The sequence below is a fragment of the Vicia villosa genome, unplaced genomic scaffold (genome assembly GCF_029867415.1).
Source record: "Vicia villosa cultivar HV-30 ecotype Madison, WI unplaced genomic scaffold, Vvil1.0 ctg.000054F_1_1_2_unsc, whole genome shotgun sequence".
Lineage (NCBI taxonomy): Eukaryota > Viridiplantae > Streptophyta > Magnoliopsida > Fabales > Fabaceae > Vicia > Vicia villosa.
Window position 1 is genome coordinate 90,799 of NW_026704984.1, and position 23,135 is coordinate 113,933.

General features: G+C 34.9%; 3 protein-coding genes across 3 annotated transcripts; 2 read left to right on the forward strand and 1 right to left on the reverse strand.

Annotated features, from left to right (window-relative positions):
- The first annotated feature begins 3,815 nt into the window (after positions 1-3,815).
- Positions 3,816-6,208, forward strand: LOC131623178 (uncharacterized). The gene is made up of 3 exons (XM_058894182.1): positions 3,816-3,974; positions 5,594-5,707; positions 5,861-6,208. The coding sequence occupies exons 1-3, from the start codon at positions 3,957-3,959 to the stop codon at positions 5,987-5,989; spliced, it is 261 nt and encodes an 86-aa protein (XP_058750165.1). The 5' UTR covers positions 3,816-3,956; the 3' UTR covers positions 5,990-6,208.
- A 1,407-nt stretch (positions 6,209-7,615) lies between these two features.
- On the forward strand, positions 7,616-9,770 carry LOC131623179 (protein POLLENLESS 3-LIKE 2). Its single transcript, XM_058894183.1, has 4 exons — positions 7,616-7,900; positions 7,993-8,205; positions 8,297-8,452; positions 8,607-9,770. The coding sequence occupies exons 1-4, from the start codon at positions 7,733-7,735 to the stop codon at positions 9,525-9,527; spliced, it is 1,458 nt and encodes a 485-aa protein (XP_058750166.1). The 5' UTR covers positions 7,616-7,732; the 3' UTR covers positions 9,528-9,770.
- Positions 9,771-12,879: 3,109 nt separating this feature from the next.
- Positions 12,880-19,113, reverse strand: LOC131623182 (cell cycle checkpoint protein RAD17). Its single transcript, XM_058894186.1, has 12 exons — positions 18,718-19,113; positions 18,505-18,562; positions 16,860-16,945; positions 16,729-16,776; positions 16,061-16,117; positions 15,580-15,682; positions 15,007-15,317; positions 14,566-14,920; positions 14,299-14,424; positions 13,975-14,173; positions 13,830-13,890; positions 12,880-13,546 (listed from the first exon to the last, which is right to left on the reverse strand). The coding sequence occupies exons 1-12, from the start codon at positions 18,895-18,897 to the stop codon at positions 13,307-13,309; spliced, it is 1,824 nt and encodes a 607-aa protein (XP_058750169.1). The 5' UTR covers positions 18,898-19,113; the 3' UTR covers positions 12,880-13,306.
- Positions 19,114-23,135: the final 4,022 nt, after the last annotated feature.

The following is a 23,135-nucleotide window of genomic DNA, read 5'->3' on the forward strand; positions in this document are numbered from 1 at the left end:
TTTTCTATAAAGGCCCACAAGCTAACAAGTAGTGCGTATGAATTCCACGTGCTTCATGTTGTTTGAGTCAAAATAGTGAAGGAGTGAAAAACACTTAGAAATGGGGAGATTGAATAAGGGTTGTTTCCAAAAATGGTAGATACAAAATAATCACACAGTTATTTTTATCCTGGTTTGTGTTAACCAAACTACTCCAGTCCACCCATGACAGAGTGATTTACCTCAACTGAGGATTTAATCCACTAATCAATCTTGATTACAATGATTCTCCACTTAGACAACTTCTAAGTCTCCTAGAGTATACAAATCACAACTTGATCACTCTAGGAAATTCCTTTTACAAAGATGTAAATAAATATTACAAGAGTTTAATTTGCTTCTTAATAAGCTATAATCACCAGGTGATTTTTCTCTCAATTTTAAGTTCTAAACACTCACTAAGATATTACAAAGTTGTGAGGTTGAAGATGAAGTTCTTCTTTGTTTTTGTGTGATAGCGTTTTGGCAGCGTTTTAGTACTTAGAGCGAGAGAGTTGTTTGCTGCTTCAGCATCAGAACTTCTTTATATAGGCAGTGAGAAAATGTGACCGTTGAGTAGCATTTAATGCTTTGCGTGAATAGTACACTGCTGCATTTAATGTTTCACTCTTTTGTCAACTACCTCGAGCCATGCTTCAACTGCTTTTGCCGACTTTTCCTTTTGTAGCTTCTAACGTTCCTTTTGTAAGTCAGACAGATTTGACGTTGTAGCCTTTTCATCCTGTACTTGCTTCTGGACTCAGGCTATTAGAATAACGTTTGAATATCAGAGTCTTCAGCGTTGGTGCAGATGCAACTTCAGTCATCAGACTATGGAAGTGCTTTGTAGCGTGATACCATCAGATCTTCAGAGCCTTGCTTCTGACTGCCATCTTCTGATGCTTTCCAGATCATGTTCTGATTTCTTCAAGACCATCTTCTGATGTCTGCCAGACCATGTTTTGATGAAGCCATCCAGATCTTCTGGGTCAGAGCTTCTGAATGCTGATTTTGTGCATACTCTTTTAGACTTTTCCTGGAATGGAAAATGTGAATGATTAGAGTACCACATTATCTTATACAAAATTCATATATAATGTTATCATCAAAACTAGAAATATTGATCAGAACATTTCATGTTCTAACAAATAGTACAATAAAGAGTGATGGATGGAAGAGCTCATTGAAGTTTCATGTAGGACCAGAGAGATGATTTCTAATAGGAATGGAAGTATGACACTTTTACACCAAGTGGGTAATATCTTATTAGAGTCATGCGGAGGAAGTGGGATATTGTGTGTGTGTGTGTATGCGCGCGCTTAGTATATAATATTAGGCCAAGTGAAGTTTGATAAAAATACCAGTAGATGGATTATAAGGTCTCTCAAAATTGTTAAAGAATTTATAAGATGAGAGTCATCAGTGTCGCGTGTAGGTAAGGAATCAGTAGTTAATACCATGAAGATTTGAGAGTGTTGATTATTCAAACAAATAAGAGTGGTGCATCCGAAAAAGTAAGTTGTAGGAAAAGGTTAAAAGTTAATCAAGGATTGAAAATAAGAGTATGGTTTGACCAATAAAGTCTCAACCCATCGCGAAAGAATGAAGATTGTCGGTAAGGAAAAGGTAAAAGTTAGAGTATGTCAGGAAGTGGTGCATTGTGAAAAGAGTCGCAACCGAACAAGGTTGAGTATTAACCAGAATTAGAGATGCAACATCATTTACTCTAGTGAAATTCGAGGACGGATTTTAATTTAATGGAGAAGAAAATAATATCTCATATTCTCTTAAATGTTCATTTCTTTATTAAGTGTGACAAATTGAATAATTAGTGAATTAAGGGAAGATAAAATTTTAATCAAATTTTACAATCTTTTACTAATAAGTAAGGAAGGACAAATTAATAAAGTAGTAAAAGAGAATATCTCAATCCACCCTTTAATCTCTTAACCACCAAACGAAATTTCATTTATGTCTTCTGCTTCTTTAGATGTATCTTCGGAAGTAATTTTTTTTTAAAAAAAATTGGTTTCTCTTAACCAATTTTTTTTTTAAAAATTAAACTGCCAAAGGTACAACTATAGAAATAGAAGGACAATTTTGACAATTCGCATGGTGATTTAGAGATCTAAGGAATGGGGTAAGAGATTCTTTTAGGCTATGTTTGCGAGTTTGGAGGGGAGGAGAAGGCTTCCGAAAACGAAATTTTTTAAAAATTATAGGAAAATATTTGATATTTTTGAAAAAATGACTTTGTTCAGAATGATAAAAGAGTCATTATCATTACTAAATATTTAATTTTCAGAATAGTATAACAACCTAAAAGATATTTGGAAAATTTATGTAAGCCCTCCAAAACACTCATTCAATACAATTTGAGTTCCCTCGTTTTATGGGGTTTTTGGTTTTATGAATAAAATTAAATCCTCCAAAACTCTCCTACCCAAATTCTTTTTAATTCTTTTTATTCTTTTCACCTAATTCTTCCTATTTTCGAATGCCTTCTTTTTCCCTCCAAACTCGCAATCAAAACCTTAGGGTATGTTTGTTTCAAGGATTAGAATTGTATTCCCGGAAATCTTACATTGGAAAAGCAATAAACCCACGTTTGTTTCAAGTTTTTAAAAATTATTCCTGGTATTATTTATTCCAAGGAATATTTTTACACATGATTGTTGCTTAAATTGTTCCCATGCTTAATGGGTGGGAATTCAACATTCCCATGGAAATAAAATTTAACCAATTACAACTTCCCACTACTACTCACATTTACTTTGACTTTTAATTTTTATAATTTTTAAATTAAATAAATATTATAAATATTCCTAGGAATTTCAGTTTTTAACCAAACACTTATTTAGGAATATTGTTCCTAGGAGGCTAGGAATAATAATCCTGGGAATAGAATTCCAAGAAATACTATTTTATCAACTATCTAGCTATTAATATAAGATACCACCATACTCCTTAAAATGTCCTTTTCTATTTTTAAATTTACAAAGCACAAAGGTTAAAATGATCTATTCATAATCAACCTATTTTTCCAACCTTCACATCATTTCTCATGTTGCCACATGTAATAAACCAATGGAGAATCTAATAATTCTCACAACATATATTTTTCTTTCAATATTTCAACACACTTCCACTTCACTTCTAAATAACTTTTATCTCTCTCTTCACTAAAACCACTTCATTAAAACCATTGTGATTTGAATTTCACAATGAAAAAAAAAATTCAAACTATTATTAAATTTTTTTTACTATTATTAAAAATATTAATTAATATATTTTTAAAATTTACACAAAATTTTTATTTTAAAATATCAAAATTTCTCTTTTTTCACGGATCATTGTCAATAATTCTCTTTTTCTCACACCTATTTTATTTTAATTAACATTTGTCTTTATTTGAGACAAAATTTATATTTTCAAATGTCAAATTATTTTCTTATTCTCACGGGCCACTATCAACAAAATACATATGTTATTTTAATAAGCATTTGCTTTTATTCAAAAAAAAATCTTATTTTCAAATATCAAAATTTTTATTTTTTTCATGGGGCATTATCAACAAAATACATGTTTTTTATTAATAATTGTCTTTATTTGAGACACGAAATTCTTATTTTCAATTTGCAGCTAAATATACATAAACTTAACTCTCAATTTACAAGATAATTTTACACTATTAAATAATTTTTACCTGTGCGTTCGTAAATAGGGAAGAGTGGCATTTTAAGATTTTGAGAGCAAACTGTAATTTACCAGTAATAATAAATAAAAAAACAGACAGATAATAATACATTTCCCCGAAAAATAAAAGTACGCCGGTTCTTGTTTGTCCTTTGTCTCGTCACCGTTATCATTAGGGTCTTCTTGAGAAGGATAAGAAGGGAGATCAAATCAATTTTGCGGTGGTTTCCGACACAGTAGCCATGAAAGAAGATCAAGAGGTTCTTTCTTTTCCACTCTATGTATCATCAAACCCCCAATACTCCAACTTTTTCCCTTTCCCTTGCTATTCAACTTTCATACCTTAATCCATTCTTAGGATTGAGTTTTTATTTATTTATTTAGTATTATAATTTATAACTACTTGTGTATTTAAGCGATTGGCCGTGTTTTTGATAGTTGAACTCTGCTTGGAATATGTCATGTATCTTAACATATTTGGATTAGTTAATGTTTGTGTTCAAATTTTGTTGATTTTATATAGAAAGAAAGAATCAAAGTGTTTTAAAGCATACTTGCATCTAAAACAACATCTTATAGGTTGATTGAAATGTGTCTTAAAAGGTTAATGGGCTTGATTCTGATTACTAGTATTGAAACCCTAGCTTTAGGCCTTTGAAACTAGACAATTTTTTAATGTTAATCAACATGATGACTTATTCATGTTGCAGAAGTTGGACCAAGGTCTCTGAATCTATTTCCTTGACTATCGAGAGACCTTGTCGTGTGAATAGCACCAAGGACTTATTGTCGGGTTTGTCGCCTTAGACCTCAACTTATGTTGAGCCCAGTGTTGTCAATGGCGGAAAGCCAAAATCCAGCTATCCCAGCTGCTTTACGGCGACGTTATAGCAGGTTATGACTGACAAACCCGCAATATTAGCAGATATTTACATCGCAGCGAATCCAAAAACTTCCATGTATATCCGCCATAGCGCCGCTATTTGATAACACTTGTTGAGCCGCCATATACAAGAACCTTCCTCTCTGCTGCTCCTATTGTTTTTTACTAATTTTCTCTGGATATAAAGATATAATTAGGCGAAAGTAAATTTGTGCAACCAATAACTGAGGATATTGCTGGTTCCTGATCAGTGTTGTCAAACTGTGGCCATGGTGGGTTGTGGTTGCGGAAGTTCAACATAGCGCCATGGAAAAGCTGTGGTGTTGCGGATTTTGCATTGCGGCGTCATGGCAGCTGCCGTGAGTTTAACATGCATGATGTTATGGCGGATATTGCGGAAATTGTGTTTTTTAAATAAGTCCACAAATTGTTGTCTGGGTATTTTCTACCCGACCACTAAACAAGCTCAGGAGAATTAAAACTTTGATCAAATACTAATAATCCTCATTAAATAACAACTAATTCTGATTACGTATTCATAAAATCGAAACACGCAAGCTTTTCCATTCTCCATCTGTTGTCCTCCATGATCCCGCCATCTGCCCTATTTTCATGGTGGCTCTCCACTATTTTCCGTCATCCACCATAGACAACACTGCTCCTGATTTGATTTTGAATTTTTATTGAGTTTATTGGTGTTTGTTTTCCATGCAAAGATATCATTTTTGGCAATATAAATTGGGAAAATCAGGGTATTTGTGATGTTAAAACTGAGGCTTTGTTTGATGTCACATATCCCTTGACTTGAGCATAAGGCAAAAACAATTGGTTTTGAGCAAGAGGAACAACTTCAAAGAAATTCAAAGTTACCTATGGTTTTTTGTTGAGAGAACAATTTTTGTTTCCTTCAATAATTTCAGTGTTATTGATTACTTGATTTAGGGTTGTTTATATTCTCTCCGGATATTAACGTGAAAGAATTAAAATTGGTTTCAGCTAGATTTCAAAAAGGAAGGTGCTGCCAACACTTTGGACAATTATTCAAAATTTGTGATAGCGAGGGTTGGAAGTAGGACTCGACCATGTGATTTGAGGTTACATTTAATGAAGGTTTGAGAGAAATTTCTGTTAATTTTCTCATGTGAACATTACCACTTTTTGTTTATTTGTCTTATGACATTTATATATGGAAGATGAAGGAATTGTCTTCAAAACTAGCTTGTTCTTATTCTCATTGATGACAGTTATTATAATCATTTTCAGGAGGTTTCAGGTATGCAAACTTCTCTAAATAGGGAAACCGCACATGCTGCAGGATCTCCAGAGACAATGGGCGAGTCATCCAGCTCAGGAACAGCAAGACTAGATAAAGCAGACAGTTTTCGAGCATAGTAGTTGATATATTTGACTGTGGATGGCGACTGTGTTCTTTGTTTAGAATTGTGGTGTGGTATGTGGTTGTTGATAGATAGCAGCTAATCTTTGCCTTAATGGTTTATAAGTAGGCGCAAAATCGGGCAGAATTATGTTAACAATCACCATCTGTCTCGTATTGGTATAAATTATAATATCCTGTTATTTTCATTTCAAGTTTGATGAATGATTTATGAAGTATTATGGCATTGTTTGATAAAAGTAGTCTACTTTATTTATGTTTAAATGGATAAGGCTTGAATGTTAGTTGTTGAAATTTGGTGTGGGATTAAATTAGTGTAGTTGCCTTTGGTTCAAATTTGATGGCAATGCATGTGTTGATTCCAAGTAAAATTGTGTTAGATTTGGCCTATTTTAAGGAGTTTATTATGTGTTTACTCAGGTAAAATCAGGCGAAATAAGGCTATTTTGATGATTCAATTCAGTTTGAACTTTCACATTGTAAGATTAATATCTTTGCCATAAAACTGATTTGTATAAAAGATAGGTTTTGTTTTGCAAAAGTAAATCATTTTAAATCTTAGTTTTTATTTTTAAACTTAGGTTCCTATATGTTTTTTCTTTGGCTCTCTCAAAAATATGAAGGTTAGAGAGCAGAAAAATATTTAATTTTAACAGGAATATGAAAGTTATTGATCAGAATATTTAATTTTAACGGAAATATGAAATTATTGATTAAAATATTTAATATTAATGATTATCAAAATATTGAATATTAACGGAACAAGGAGTTACTGAATTGAATATTAACGAAAAAAATCTATTATTTGCAGGGTATTGAATATTAACGGAAAAAAATCTATTATTTAAAGGGTATTGAATATTAACGGGACAAGGAGTTATATTGAATTAAATATTAACGGGAAAAAATCTATTATTTACAGGGTACCAGACATTTTTCTATACATTCAATTATTATTTTTTCATGGATACCAGACATTTTTCTATACATTTAATTTTTTTTCACGTGTACCAAACATTTTTCTATTAAAAAATATACATGTGAAACAAATGCGTCCCGTATCAGAATCCGTGCGAGCGAACGCATGGGTTTCTTAGTAGTTTTATTACTAAAACATCCTTAAAATATATATGAGCATGAAAACGAAATTAAGATTGTTTTCTCGGTTATTCTTTGTCAACATAAAGTACTTTTATCCCTCCTTCCCTTTTAAAACCAAACAAAAACCACGTTGTAATAACTTTTCAAAAATCATATTAGATACTATTTTCAAAATACTAAAAAATAAAGAATTCAATTTAAACTTTTAATAGGTAATAGATCGAAATGAAATTAAAAAATAAAATAAAAAAATTATTTTATTATCTAAGAAAAAAATTCATCTTTTCAAATTTAAGATACCAAAATAATATTTAAAAAATAAACATAAATAAGAAACAAAAATGTATTTTAGTCCATTTTATTCTAGAGGAAAGCCCATTATGGAGAAACCTTGACAAAAGGCCCATTATAGACAAATTTGGTAATATAATAAACCCAATATTCTTACCAATTATGTTTCCAACGGATACATATTTCTAACGGCTACTTTTTGTAAATTTAAAAACCTGTTTTCGTCTTTCAAATCTCATTCTTCTTTCTCGTGACTCTATCGCTCTTTCCACAACACTGTCCATTTTTTGTTCCCGCAGGAACATTATCTGCTCTTCCCAACACGACAACTTGCACTCCTTTTGACAATGTTGCAAGAGATGTGGAATGCTCCTCCAGGTTTCAGACCATCCAAATCTGCACCTTCTTCCCCTGCGAAACCTCTTGGCGTTTCTAGAACTCGTTCCGAATCTTTTCACATCACTCATAAGGTTCCTATCGGAGATTCTCCTTATGTCAGAGCCAAAAACGTTCAGGTAAGTGTTTTGTTATGTTATTCTAATGTGAAGCTTTGTTCTTCAGATCTGTAATGTATCAACTAAACGGGTTTTGATTATTTGGTGTTTAGTTGGTGGATAAGGATCCGGAGAGAGCGATTCCGTTGTTTTGGGCGGCGATAAATGCGGGAGATAGAGTGGATAGTGCTTTGAAAGATATGGCTATTGTTATGAAGCAACAGAATAGGGCTGAAGAGGCCATTGAAGCTATTAAATCTCTTCGAATTAGATGCTCGGATCAAGCACAAGAATCGCTCGATAATATCCTTTTGGATCTTTACAAGGTCAATATTATATACCAAATTTTGTTATTACTTCAGATTTAAACACAATTTTGATCAATTAAATTAATTTTTTTTTTGTTAATGAACATAGAGATGTGGTAGACTTGATGACCAAATTGCTCTATTGAGGCACAAGCTGTATTTAATCCAACAAGGGTTGGCTTTCAACGGCAAGCGCACAAAGACTGCCAGATCTCAAGGGAAGAAGTTTCAAGTTTCAGTGGAACAAGAAGCCACTAGATTATTGGTAAGTAAAGCAACACAAAGTTTATTATCAGTGTCACGTAGTGTGTTCTGGGTGTCCGTGCTTCATAGGTTCCTAGCCACATTTTGTTCAATTTAATTATATTTTTACTTCTATGGCATGGAACTTGATGTTTGAATTTTGTTGGTAAATGAAGGGTAACTTGGGATGGGCACTGATGCAACAAAACAACTACATTGAAGCAGAAGAAGCCTATCGCCGCGCGCTTACGTTAGCTCCCGACAACAACAAGATGTGCAATTTAGGCATATGTTTGATGAAACAAGGAAGAATTTCTGAAGCAAAAGAAACTCTCCATAGAGTCAAACCTGCAGTTACAGATGGACCAAGAGGTTCAGATTCTCATCTGAAAGCCTATGAAAGAGCACAACAAATGCTCAAAGATCTCGAATCCGAAATGATGAACAAAGGAGGAGTTGATAGGGTTGAACAAAGTAGGCTCTTTGAAGCTTTCCTTGGTTCTTCATCAATTTGGCAACCTCAGCCTTGTAAGGATCATATTCAAACAAGTTTACCACCAATCAGAACAACAACAACAACAACAACAACAACAATAGCAGCAGCAGCAACAATTCAAGATGAATTTGGTGATGAAAACATCAATTCCAACATTGTGAAAAACCACTCATCAAAGTTTGGTCCTTTGGTGAATAACAACTCACTCAATGTTGCAGCTCCACCGTTTTATGCAGCACCAAAAGCCTCTTTGAAGGAGTCAAATGAGAATATGAGTTTCTCCGAGACACTTAAGAGAACAAGATCCGGAAATGCTGCAGGATCTATGAGAGTAGTGAATGATACAAGCAAGGTGAATGCTGCAGAATTAGGTGTGCCTGTGCCTGGTAGCAAAGCTAGAAGGCTTTCATTTGAGAAGAATAAGTTGTGTGATTTGTTACCTGATGCTAAGGATTTTGAAGATGCTATTCTTTCTAATATTTTGGGGCCTTCAAGTGAGTCCAATGATTCTACTACTTCTGGGATTTTGACTAAAAAAACTGACAAGAGGAGGCTTCAAGTTTTTCAAGATATTACATTATCTTTGAGTCCAAAGGCTTGAGTGATTCTATTTTTTGTTTTTTGAATAACATTATAGTGAAAGATTGGAGATGAACTTGGTCTCCATTTTAAACTTCACTCCATGTATTACTTCAATACAGCAGTAGTTAGCTAGCTGTATTTTGGAGCCTTCCTTCCCTCAATTAATTGTTATGTTGTAGTAATTTGTTTGCTTTGTAAAAGAGGCACATTAACTTGAATAAATCACATGAGTTCTTAGAAACTATCCTGTTATGTTTAAAAATGGTTTGTTCTGTGCTTCATTTCCAACTGTTAATTGCTTCATGAGCCTAGTTTTCTATTATTGTAGAAATCTTAATAGTAACTTACAAACTTCATAAAGTTAAGATGACCAAGAAAGAATGACACAAATTTTCATACTCAAAATTTTGGATGGTAGGATCATTATTGCAAAGGAAGGAACAGCTCACAAACTTGAGGTTAAAAGATAGGATCATTATCGGCAGATAATCTTCACAAACTACAAACTCATGAACATTAACCACAACATCCAATGCTAAAAGATAACGAACGAAATAGGTGGTTAAAAGAAAGAGATACAAATTCCAAATACTTCTAAGGTTGCATTAACAAGAAAGGAAAGACAGCGAAATTCTTATGTAATGGAACAAGAGAAGAAAGAAAACAAAATTCGTATGTAAAATCAAAACAAGTGATTGCGGAGATCCGCGCGGGAACATATACTTTCAATTTGAAAGAGAGGGTTCGAAAACATATTTATTCTGACTCAGAAGGGGGACAGCGAAATTCGTATGTAATGAACAAGAGAAGAAAGAAAACAAAATTGGTTTGATATAAAGTTTTCTATTAGTTCAAAATGATCAATATGTAAAATCAGAACAAGTGATTGCGGAGATCCGCGCGGAAACATATACTTTCAATTTGAAAGAGAGGGTTCATAAACATATTTATTCTGACTCTGAAGGGGAAATGCACTGGAGTATGTACAATGCATCCAAATTGATGTATAGTATAACATATATATCTTACCAAAAAGAAATCATTTATGGATATTGTCTGGAAAGTCGTGCAGGTCTAATACAATCGAAAGCCAGAGGTGAGAGACCTTTCTAGCTAACATTGATTTCCAAAAAGTGGCCGAAGCGGTTAGAGTTTTTGGTAGAGTTTTCAAAAGTCGAAGTTCCTATAACAGTTTAGGAAAGCAAAAGCTCTAAAAGCCCAGACCCATATGGTGTTAATTTTGGATTTATAAAAGATTTTTTTAAAATCATCTGAGATGTCTTAATGAGGGTTGTCTGAATTTCATACTAATAGTCGGATGGTGAAAGAAGCAAATTGATCTTTTTTGATAGGATATGAGATTATAGGCAAATCTTTGATGGGGTGTATTTACAAAGTTATATCTAAAGTATTGGCCAATAGATTGAAAAAAATGATGGACTCCATCATTTTAATGACGCAATCAGATTTCATTTTTGACAAGCAGGCAGATTTTGGATGGAGTTTTAGTGGCAAATGAAATTGTCGAGGAGGCTAGAAGAAATAAGTGATTCTCTAAAAAGTGGATTTCAAAGAAGTGTATGATTCAGTTGAGGGGAACTTTCTAATTTTCGTGAAGGAAAAAATGGGTTATTGGATTTCAGAATGCTTAAAAATCAACATCAGTTTCGGAGTTTCGGTGTTAGTTAATGGAAGTCCTACTAAGGAGTTTAAGATGGAGTTTAGACAAAGAGATCCTCCTCCTCCTTTTTTTATTACAGCAGATAGATTTAACTTATTGATGAAGAAAACTGTTGACTTTGAAAAGTTTTTGGGATATAAATTTGAGGTTGGGGGTATCGCTTTTCTCACCTTTAATATGCAGACGACGCCATTATTATAAGTGAGAAAAGGTGGACCAATGTTCAGTCAATAAAGACTATTTTGAAAGTAAATTTTCAAAATAGTTATACTAGATTGTAAAGGCAGCATCTGTTCTAAATTGTAAAATATGTTCTTTGCCTCTAAATTATCTTGGTCTCCCAATTGGGACAAACCCGAATAGTAGGTGACTAAAACAGTGAAGTCGAGATTGAATAGATGGAAGAACTAACATTTGTTCATTGGAGGTCGTGATGACATTGGAAGAACAAACATTAGTCCACATGATGACATATCCATGTGGTTTTTGAGTCCTAAGGCCTGTATTGGCATCACATGCGCGTGATTTTATCGTCCATGTTGTGTTGATCCAAGTCTTGCGCGTCTTGTCAGTTATTTGGTGTTGAAGTCTGTTTTGTTGTTAGTCTTGAGCTTTTGCGCTTTGTGGTTGTGGAGTATATTTGAGAAATCGTTTCTTTCGACGATGATGCAATATTTGGCGTTGAAGTTTGTTTTGTTGTTAGTCTTGAGCTTTTGCGCTTTGTGGTTGCGGAGCATATTTGTGGAATCGTTTCTTTCGACGATGATGCAATACTTTATCTGTTTTTCTGTAATGCTGTCATGAGGCAATTGTATTGGCTTGGTAGTTTACTGCTTTTAGGTTCAGGTGTTGGTGCAGTGTTGGGTGGTGCGGCTGTTACATCATTGATTTGGCAGGGCAGAAGAAATCCAAGATGGGTCAAGGCGGAAATGTAAGGTCAAGTGCATCCTTGGCCAAAACTGTTGAATTCTCACAGTGGACATCCATAACAGTGCCATTTCCAAGTATCGGTGAGCAAACATTTGGAATGCATTTGTTTCAGATATTAGCAATTGGTATTTAATTCCTAAGACATGTATTGGTTTTATGAACTGCTGTATTATACTTGGCGTGGTGCTGATGTAAAAGCTAGTTGAGTACTATTCGGAGCTTTAGTTGTGGTCTATGTCAGAATTGAAGAACATGAGCGGCGAGAAAAGGATATGTTAGATAGGTAGTTTGTCTGATGGCTGCTTGAATTGAAATGATGTTTCTGTTTTCAGTTTGTTGGTTTTGGTGCCGGCTTATTTTAGTGCATTCTTATATTGTAATTTGATCACTTCAGGCTGTGACTATAGAATTTTTTTGGTTTGGTGTATTTAGGGGGCAGTGTTGTTTGTGTTTCTAAGGCTTTCTTAATTCTGGTTTTTGAGTTGATGTTGTGTTGGTATGTTACTTTTTCTGATATTTAGTTGTATACTGTCATCTGATGCATTTCTCATGCCTTTAGTTCATTTAATATATATAGTTCTTTTGGCCATTTCCAAAAAAAAAAACTCTAAACACAAGTTAAGTTGCTAACAGGTTAAGTTGAAACCTCATAATATCACAAGTCTTTGATACTTGTCCTTAGCAAGATTTTATTTTATATTTTACTTTTCTATATTTTATGTTACTTTTTATTAAGATCTCACAATAAAATGTATTTTAAACCTCTAAACACAAACTAATAGTGTAATTAGCCCTCTGTATTTTAAAAAACACGCAGATTGAATTACAAAACAAAATAATGGTATAAGATTCTCAAAACAAAACAAAGTTAGTTTGACACATTTCTCGAACATTGATGAGATACTCCAGTAACAAAGTTTGTATTTACAGCAACACATCTCATTAAGTGCTTGTGTCCCAAACCCATAATTCCATCAAGATTTGAGAACACCGGTTACAATTAGGATTGTAATCTAGCATGCATCAGAAAAACTACTATATTCACACAAAAACATGCCATTCCCTAAGAAACTCGTCAGCCTTAATCAGCAGGGTAGATAAAAAGAGCAAATAAATGTCTAACAGAAATTACAAAACACTGAAGGAAGGTCTGCTAACTGAAGCGCCTTGTACAATACATGTCGTGACTACCAGTCTTCTATGTCATCATCGGAAATCTCCATTGCTTCACCATCTAAACTCATTTTGTCAGTATCAAAATCTTCCATATCCAAGTTCTGCACTGATTCCTGATCTAGTTCATTATATCCACTGCCAACCCTATTTCCAAGCAATTTAAACATAGGCATGTATTCTGTGGCCATAACTGACATATGATAAGAACTCAGCTGATTACAAGCAGGGATTCTCTGCCGAAACATCTCATTCTACAATAAGAGATCACAAATAGAAGCAATTTACAAGGTAATTGTTAATTATGAAACCAATTTAAATTTGGCTACAAAATTCTTAGCTGCATAATCATAGCCAAGCTAGAAAAGAGCATTAATCAAGGAAACCTATAAAATATTCTCATGAAAGCTCTCTAGAGTCCTTTTCTCTCTCTAAAGTTAAACTGAAATGGACCATTTAAAATTACCTACATGAAATAGAAATTGAAACATTGCAGGATAATAAAATATTACAGGAGGAGCCATAATGAGTTTTTACCTTGTGGTATGATGATTCTTTTTGAACCTGCCAGAGTTTTGGTCGTCGAATTGCATGCCACCTGTAAAAGTAAACTGATAAATATACTACAAAGAAATATAAAGCTTTGCTTTGCAGAGAAGACTGCACGCATATAAGTGATTACCTGGAAGAAATTGGCTGAGAATTTCCGAACAGCACCCCACGAACAGCAATTGACGCAGCAGCCGACTGTAAAATACTCTCTGCCTCATTATGACTAGATAGCATACCCCGAAGCTTTGCAAGAAGAATGTCAGCATCACCTAGATATGAAGACAAAACCCATGCATCCTCTACCGCCTCATCATTCAAAAAATCTAGAACTGCAAGATATTAGTAAGAATTAGAAAATCACTGTTTCGGTTTAGTAAAATTTTAAAAACAAAAAATATCTTCACTATAATCAATTTTTCACAAAGAAAACTAACGACGGCTTGAAAGGAAATACCATTTTCATGCAGAAAATCAGCAACTGGACCAGGTTGCACATGGCTTTGACAGAGAATCTTCTCTGGGACATCCATTTTTAAAGGTAATCTTGAAAATCTTTCTTGCATGAGAAAGTCATTTTGGTCTAGAAGAGAATGAACTAAAATTAAAATGGGGCAGGATAAAATTATCTTAATATTCAACAGACACTTATTTCTACTGCTGTTTCCCCCACAGAGAGACAATACATGAAATTTAAATTTGACAATTATTTATGAACCAGTACCATATTCTGCTGCAACTCCAGTCTCCCTCTTATTATGCAAAAATTTCCCTAAGGCGTGAAATAAAGATACTGTCTCATCTCTGCCAAAGTACAAGGAAGATCCATCATCTAACTCAACTGGTTTATTACTTTTCTCTTTTAATGCATGAGGAGTGCGAGTTGATAGAGACAAAGAATGCACTTGATCTGGGTTCACACAGAAAAACTGTAGAGAAGTAATTGCATGTCTGATGTCACCTCCACTTGCTTTAGCTATTAGATCAACATGTTCAGCAGTCACATCACACTGCTCATTTTGACATATTCTAAAAAGTACCTTCTTAATAGAATTAACTGTAATTGGATTGAATGCGACCTGAAAGTTTCACCAATTAAATTTAGGCATAAGTATATTATAACATGAAATCGAAAACCACGAGAATTCTTCAAGGTAGTAGTAACCTTACAAGCCCCAGAACGTTCTAGAGATATTTTTAGTTCTTCAACGGATCTTGCATTATAATCAGCTGAATCAGCATTGCCATAATCGGTCACCAATATGGCTGTGGGTATCTGAGTTGTGTACACCAAAAGGTGCAAGCAATCTTTAAGTCTTCCTAAAGCAGCTTTATTATGCATCATGGGAAGATCGTCTATTAAAAATATGACGGAAGGCTTTGATTCCCCGGTAAAGGAAGTTGGTATAAATCCATATTTCCGTATTCTCTCAACAAAACTAACAAATTCATCCAACTTGGAAGTGTATTTGGTTGCTGTCAATCAATCAAAAAATGTATAAGAAATAAACAGTCACGACTCACAAGTTACAAATTTCGATTATTCAGTGTTTTTCCTATGAAATTCCATTTGGACTATAAACACAATGGACATAGTCATTTACTCATTTGGACAATAAATCCTCAAGAACTCTCATTATTTAACAGTAAAAACGGATTATGGAATAGGAGGGCCTAAAGGGGAAGAGAGTGAAGCTTGTCATAACTATTTCATCAAGAGCATACAGGCGTGGCTCACCTGTTCCAGAGTTATAAAGATGCTCTTGCCAAATTACAGGTGTAGGTGTGTTCCATCCACATACCATCGCACCCAAATGAGAAGCAACTACATGAATAGCAGCCTACGCAATCAAAAGAAGAAATTTTTCAATGTCAATCAATGGGTATTCCTAACAAAGTAAATTATGTTAAGATGTGGTTCTTCGTGACAATGTTATAACTAAAAAACCTTTTAAACATTTTAGATAACGCAGAGTCTACAAAAGTGAAAAGTAGAAATTCTAGGTTGACTGAATTAAAATCTGTCTGTGTGAAAGAAACTAAGAATAAAAATATAGAAGCATAAACAAACGGAGATAAAAGGAAAATTACTGACACCAAGCCACATGATATTGAAGGTACCGATTATTATCATTTCTAAATTGTCCTATGTGACTGCTAGCACATGAAAGAGGGGTAATGGTGTTAAGAGTTTAGAAAATAATGGAAGAGCAACATACAGATTTTCCAACTCCTGCCTGCCCACTGACAACAAGAACGTTATTTCTGTAGACACCCTGTAAACAAAGGAGAGAAGAAATAAGCTCACATTACACACACAGACACAAAGTGCAGGGAAAGACTTACATTCACTTGTATCAGTATAACTTTGTACGGAGAAAAATTTTCTCTAGAAATTTCAACTCCATAACCAAGTAAATACTTGGGATTTGGGAGAATTAGTAAACCAACAACTAATAAATGATGATGTTCTCTTCTTTCAGCGGCAAGAAAAAATTTTCATGTCTACTTCGTTGTAAAAAGATGTTTACTTCTTATAATAGTTGTAATAATGTTTATACAATGATAATGCTCACGGCTTAACGCATCAAGCCAAAATAAGAGCATGGGGGAAGCTAATTATGAAAAAGTTAAGAATCTATTACCTAAGACTCAATCATTTTAATAATCAACAAAATCTTCCACAACGACATTGAAAATCAAAGAACCAAACATTCTTAAATATTGATAATTCAACTATGATATAGTGTATCCTTAATTTGCCTAAACATTTTTTTGCATGTCTCTAGAAGGATATAAATTCTATAATGGGTGAAAACCAATGGAATAATCATAAGACACAAACAAACTGATTAAAATTATATAGTAGTTTTCCTATATTAATTACCTTTGAAGGTTTCAACCTTTCTTCAAACCACGTCTTAACTTCTTCAACCTGCAAACACAACAAACAGGGAAAAGTGAAAATGGGATAGCATTCATATAACCAGTATCAAGAACTATGAAGAGATATTTGACCTTTTTCTTGTGAACAGAAAGCTCTTCCAGTGATTGAGGCTTGTATTTATCAACCCATAGCTCCTCTGCAGTGTTCTGTTGAGTACCTGGTACATCCATTCAGCACTTATGATTTGTAAGATCAAGGAACAAGATAAAGATTCAGAGGCACAATGACTGGAGAAAACAGCATAATGTAAGCTTTTAAATTTTGTTTAAAAAGCTGCTTAACGACTTAGACCTGTTTTACAAATCTTAGGGTTTTAACAATCAATAAAGCCCCATATATTGGCACGTACTAACAAACTGAAAAGGAACCATTGAAATACTACATATTTTATCTTTCCAAAATATCCTTCATTCTCTCCTGAGTTACAGTGAAGTGTCAAATGCGGAGACTTCTCTCCAGCTGTGACTTTCTATGCACTTGAATCAAAGGATTGAATGATAGTGTTGGGTGCTGTGGTATCTTAAGGGATAGTAATCGTAATTGGATTTGTGGCTTCTTCAAACTCTTGGGCTCAGTGCTTATGTGGCAGAATTATGGAGCGTATTAGAAGGTCTAGGGTTGGTTCGTTCTCGAGGTTTTATCAATAAAGCTTCATGCAGATTCCAAGGTGGTGGCTACTTCTTTAAATTGTCGGTCTACCGGTAAGCAAATTTTTGTGAGTGCTTTGGCAAATGTGGGTTGTGAAGGTGGCTTGCCTTTGATTATTTATGAGCTTTGTCCGACTCAATTTAGGCACTTGATGTTAGCTTTGTTCAGATCAAAATCACATGTTTAAGAGACCTGACATATCCATCTCATCACTTCAATGCCACTTAGGAATGAAGTCCAAAAAGACAAGAATAAAAAAATAAAAAAAAAAAACAATAAGATGTGTGATGGCAAACTGAGACTAAGAAGTTGGACAGGAAAAAGGAGATAAATTAAAGGCCGTGAAGTGTGAATAAAGAGCACAACACAAAGATATGAAATGTTTGACATCGCATCCAAAACCACTTGAACACCGTTAAAGACCAAGGCAAAAAAATATGCTCTCACATCAAATGTTTTGTAAAGTGTGTAGCAGGATTCTGACACAGAAATAAACATAATATAAGCCGAACACTATGGCACAATACCAGATAACTTTGAACAGTTGCCAGATATGAAGGAACGTGCCATGATTTATGTTTGAACAAACATTCATTCCACAAGAACTCTAGACAGTTATGGTCGAGTTTTTAATGATAAACCAAACATACATTTAGTTTGGTCAAGAAAGAGTGAAAAATCAAAAAAAGTTTATCTCCCAAATGAGGAAAATTTGCATAAATACCCAAAAGCATTAAACTCCGCCAAGGGCAGAGAGGTGAAAAGGGTATTTTCCATGAACCATCTTTCAACATAGACGCTTCTCTTAATTTATGAAGTACGGACACCCCGAACACGACACCAGTACTGACACGGTGAAACCAATGATAATTTGAAAAAAATGAATAAATTAAAAGTACTATTACAAGTTGAGGTGTCCGCGTCCAACACATACACACATTATTTCCGAGGTGCTACAAAGCTTAATAGTAAATGATCCTTGCTAATTATATACTTGATAACGAAGTTCCCGAGTTCATATAAAAGAAAAAATGCATGTTAAACAAAAAAAACACAGAAATAGCATACCGGTGAATACCTTTGACCTAGTAAACACTTCATTGAAATCATCATCAAACAAGTCTATCTGCAATCAAACAAAGTCACTCATCATACGATATTCTCCCCCATTTTAGTCATTTTTAAAAAATGCAGTTAGACCTAAGGTACCAAACACGTCACACAAATGGAAATAACTACCAATCAAAAACAGCAACGATTCAATGGATTGATTGATATTACCTCATGAAGCTTAGATAGACGAGGCGCGGAACTGGAAACACGGGCTTTCTTTCTTCCTCTGGAGCCCGTTGAACTCGCTTTAGGCTTGGGCTTTGTGCGGGTCGAACTATATGAACGGGTTTTGGGAGTTTCTTGTTCCTCATCCGATGAGAGAACAATGACGGAGTTTCGCTTTGGCATATTGTAGAACCGTTTTTACAACAAGAGTAAAGTAAAGTTACGCGCGAAGTTTGAGATGGTTTTTCGTATTAGGTTAGATTCATGAACACCGTGGATTGCTCGACGGGATTGGCATGGCCGTGGAAAGGAAATCAGAGTGAGAAACCCCCCATGGCGGGTTTTGAAGGGCAAAATGAGAAAGTTTGTGTTTTTGGTGGGAATGGGAAATTGGCTTAGAGGAGAAGCCTTCGGCATGGATCGTGGGTCCCTGTCATTGGGCCTTATGGTACTCAGTTCATCCTCTTCGGCCCAATTTCCGAAAAAAGCCATGGAGATTATTTGAGAATTTAACCTGCCATCCTCCAAATTATACCTCACATCCTCTCTATTGATTTATTCCATAAATGCTCTTGTGTAAATTAGACAATTTTTTCGAATCTAAAATTTTCGGTAGAGTAAACCGGTGCGAATAGTAAAAAAAAAAATTGGTAGTGTAGATGAAATTTCTGGGAGTGTATTTGAAATTTTCGATATTTGTAAACTATCGGAAATTTCAAATTTACAATAGAATACCAGAAATTTCCGGTATACTAAAATTTCTGGTAGTTTTCTCATTTAGAATTTTTCAACGATCGGAATTTTGCCGACATATTTGGAGGATTTGGATTGCACCAACAAATTTATATGGTTTAGAATCAATCTATATTTATATAAATAAGGGCAAATGTTATAGAGAACGACATCTCAAAAAATGTCTCTTCCTATCTTTTTTATTAAAGAGGAAATATATTTCGACGAAAACAACCCTCCTTTAAATTCAAGCTTCGAGATGGTGTGACATTCCTCACCAACTTGACAGACAAGTTGAATGAGTTGGTGCCTGATACCGATAACAGAACAGTGAGAGAGATCGAGTTTCGCGAAGAATGGATTAATGGTAATTGAAGGGTGAAGTACAACCTGATTGAGTTGAAGACCGACGAAGATGTCAAGGCCACGTGGAAATCAGTTTGTTGTAGGATAATTAAAGGTTTGATGGAGTTAGATGCGCAGATAACAAGATCTATCGACGACATAATGAAGATGTTAATCGTCCATAATCATCTGGTAGTACCTAAGTTTTCATGTTTAGTGTTTTTTAATTTATATTTGTTGTACTGTTTTATGTTGTGTTCATCTTTGAATCATGTTATACCCAAAATATTATGCAATAAATAAATATGATAATAACAAGTCTATGTCACCAAATATACAGATAATACAAACAAAATATAATATGTCTACATAGCCCCCCCCCCCCCACGGGCTATGTATGTTATCCTAGATAATTCAGTAAAAACCTCACCATTCAAGTTTATCAAACTCGAGAGCTTATCTGCAAGAATAGCAATCAACTAAAGGCGGTTATCCGGGTCTCCTGTGGGAGATGGAGGTGGTGGCACATCGTCAACCTGCACTTCATCAGCGGAAACCCTAGCACCAAAAGACCCCGGAATATTAAAAGTCCTTGCAGTCGATTGTATTAGGCAAGGGTGTGATATACTCCGATACCATTCCAAGTAACTATCCTCGCAATGTGAAGGATGTTGTACTGAAACTGTGCTAGCTCTAATATCACAGGCAGGGCTAATGATGTGGCTTTGAAACCATCTATCAATCCCACCAGCTGGAGCCTCATGTACTGAACGAGGGATGCCCTGAACAAACCAAATTGCCGTAGACACCTCTCGAGTAGATGTCTAGCCTCGTGGTTTTTCCACCTCATATGTCATGAATACAATGTTGCATGGTCAAATGGGCGATGGGGACGGTGCACCGTGTATATTGTCCAGACGATATCTTCTACTGTCAACACATCAAGCCTCCTCGTGTACTCCATAACACCCCCACAAACAGCTTGTTTTCCCTTTCATCTCCACGCTAGCGGAGCACTCGTTGGACACATTGGAGTCTCCTATCATAGATATAAGGGAAATGCTTGTATATCTAACACTAAATGAATAAAAATGATTAATATGACATCCAACAAATATGCTCTAGTAACAACGTAAACATCGAAAAAAGAAATGTTAGTAAAAGAGAGTACATGCCAAAGGTAGCGAACATCTATATAAACACAAGACTTGTCTGCAAAGAGAGTACATGTCATTAGATGTAGCATGAACGCCCTAGCGACAGCCTCATACCTCTCTGCTGTCACAGGCTCCTTGTACCTATCCCTTAGCCAAGACATCCTAAGGTTCAAGCCTTTATTAGTGGCAAACTCCTGGAGCACCATACCCTCATCTACCTCCATGTCCTCTACAACTCTGTTGTCATAGGATCCCTGTACCTATCCCTTAGCCAAGACATCCTAATGTTCAAGCCCCTGTTAGTGGCAAACTCCTGGAGCACCATACCCTTATCTACCTCCATATCCTCTACAACATGTGTCAGCGTCGTCCACTGGTTAATATAAGGAACAGTGAAAAATATACCAATGATGGGAATATGAAACAAAGAAGAGACATCATCTAATGTGATAGTCATCTCCCTAAATAGAAGATGAAAGGATGATGTCTCAGGGTGCCACCGCTCAACAAAAGCTGATAGGAGGGAGGCGTTGAGCATGGTAAGTGAGCACTCGGTGAAATCCAACATGCTGAAGTCGATAACAATATGCTTGACCTACTCAAGCATCTGCCCCTCTAGGAATTTCTTCAACTTCAAGCCATGGGATGCAACCTTCAACGTCAAACGCTCCTGTAAGAAACAAAATTAAAAAAAAAAAAAATCAATAAATTTTCAGATATTAAATCGAGCCAAAATAATCAATAATGAATAATTTGCAATAAAAAAATGTAACATATATACCTCACCTTGTCATATACGGAATGCGACATGGTCAGCATATCTTGTGAGCACTGACATGTCAGTAAGTCCTCCTAGAAAGGCTTCATCGGTGTGAAATGATGGCTTTATAGATGCATGTGTTGTGGCGTCTGTATCAACAGGAGACCCCTCATCAATCGCCGCGTGAGCCTCCTCAATAACCACCTCTACAACGCGTAGCTGCTCATCCACATTGGCACCACCACAATTGTCCCCTCCACATTCGGTACCTCCACAACTGAGGTTCCTTCACAACCGGTACAAGCACAACTGACTCCTCCATAAGTACCTGCTCAACCACAACTACAGGTACAAGTGCCTCTTTTGCAGTAGCAACTCTAGTTGTCCGGTGTTTGGGTGTGCAGTAATGTGTTTGCTCAGCCAACCATTTCTGGTGAGAACCGATCGGAGGATGTCTTCCAGCCCATAGCTGGGAAACCTCTACATCTGCCTCATTCCTGATATAAATACCTCTAAAAAGTACCAGGAATATTTCAGGTACGAAATAACGGAAATTTCTAAAATTTCCGTGAATTTATACTTGAAATTTTGCAAGAATACCGAAAATACTTACTATTTGGTGAAATAGTCATTAGTTGCCTCAACATTTCCGGTATCGTCCTAGAGATTTAAAAGTTTCGGTATTTGCTTGTAAATTTTGTGAAATTGTAAATTTTTTTGTTCGACTATTTTGGTCTTTTCATATGCTTTACGGGGTGTTAGGTAAAACTGTAGGGTGGTAGGTTAATTTCTCAGATTATTTGAGCATTCCGCATGCCACCCCCTAGTTATATTTGACACCCCCAAATCCAATGAAAAGTCAATTATAACCCTACTCAAATTATTCACCATTTCACAAATTCATGTATGAAAATAAAAAAATTTGAAAAATCTTGGACGATATCAGAAAATTCTTTGAAAATAGTAAGATACCGGAAAGTCCACCTTCATACCAAGAATTCTTTAGGAAAAAATAGTGAAATATCGGAAATTTCAAAATTTTCAAAAAAAATCCAAAATATTACATACCAAGAATTCTTTAGGAAAAAATAGTGAAATATCGGAAATTTCAAAATTTTCAAAAAAAATCCAAAATATTATAGTAGAATTCCGGTAATTAATTTTTTTTTTTGAAAAATTTAATAGTTAAATTTTTGTTTATTTCTTTTTTACTACTTTTTTTTTAATGTTTTAGGCAAAAACTTCCCAACTACGAATTGGACAACATGCTCCGGCATGTTCTCAACGTAGGTGATCTACCGAACATGTATTTTTATTGTCAAGCTGCAAAGATTAGTCGTGATTATGCCGAGGAAAAAACTTTGTAAGTTGGTTGTGAGTTTTTTAAATACTCTACTTAGTAAAGTGTTGATGAAACTAAGAAATGC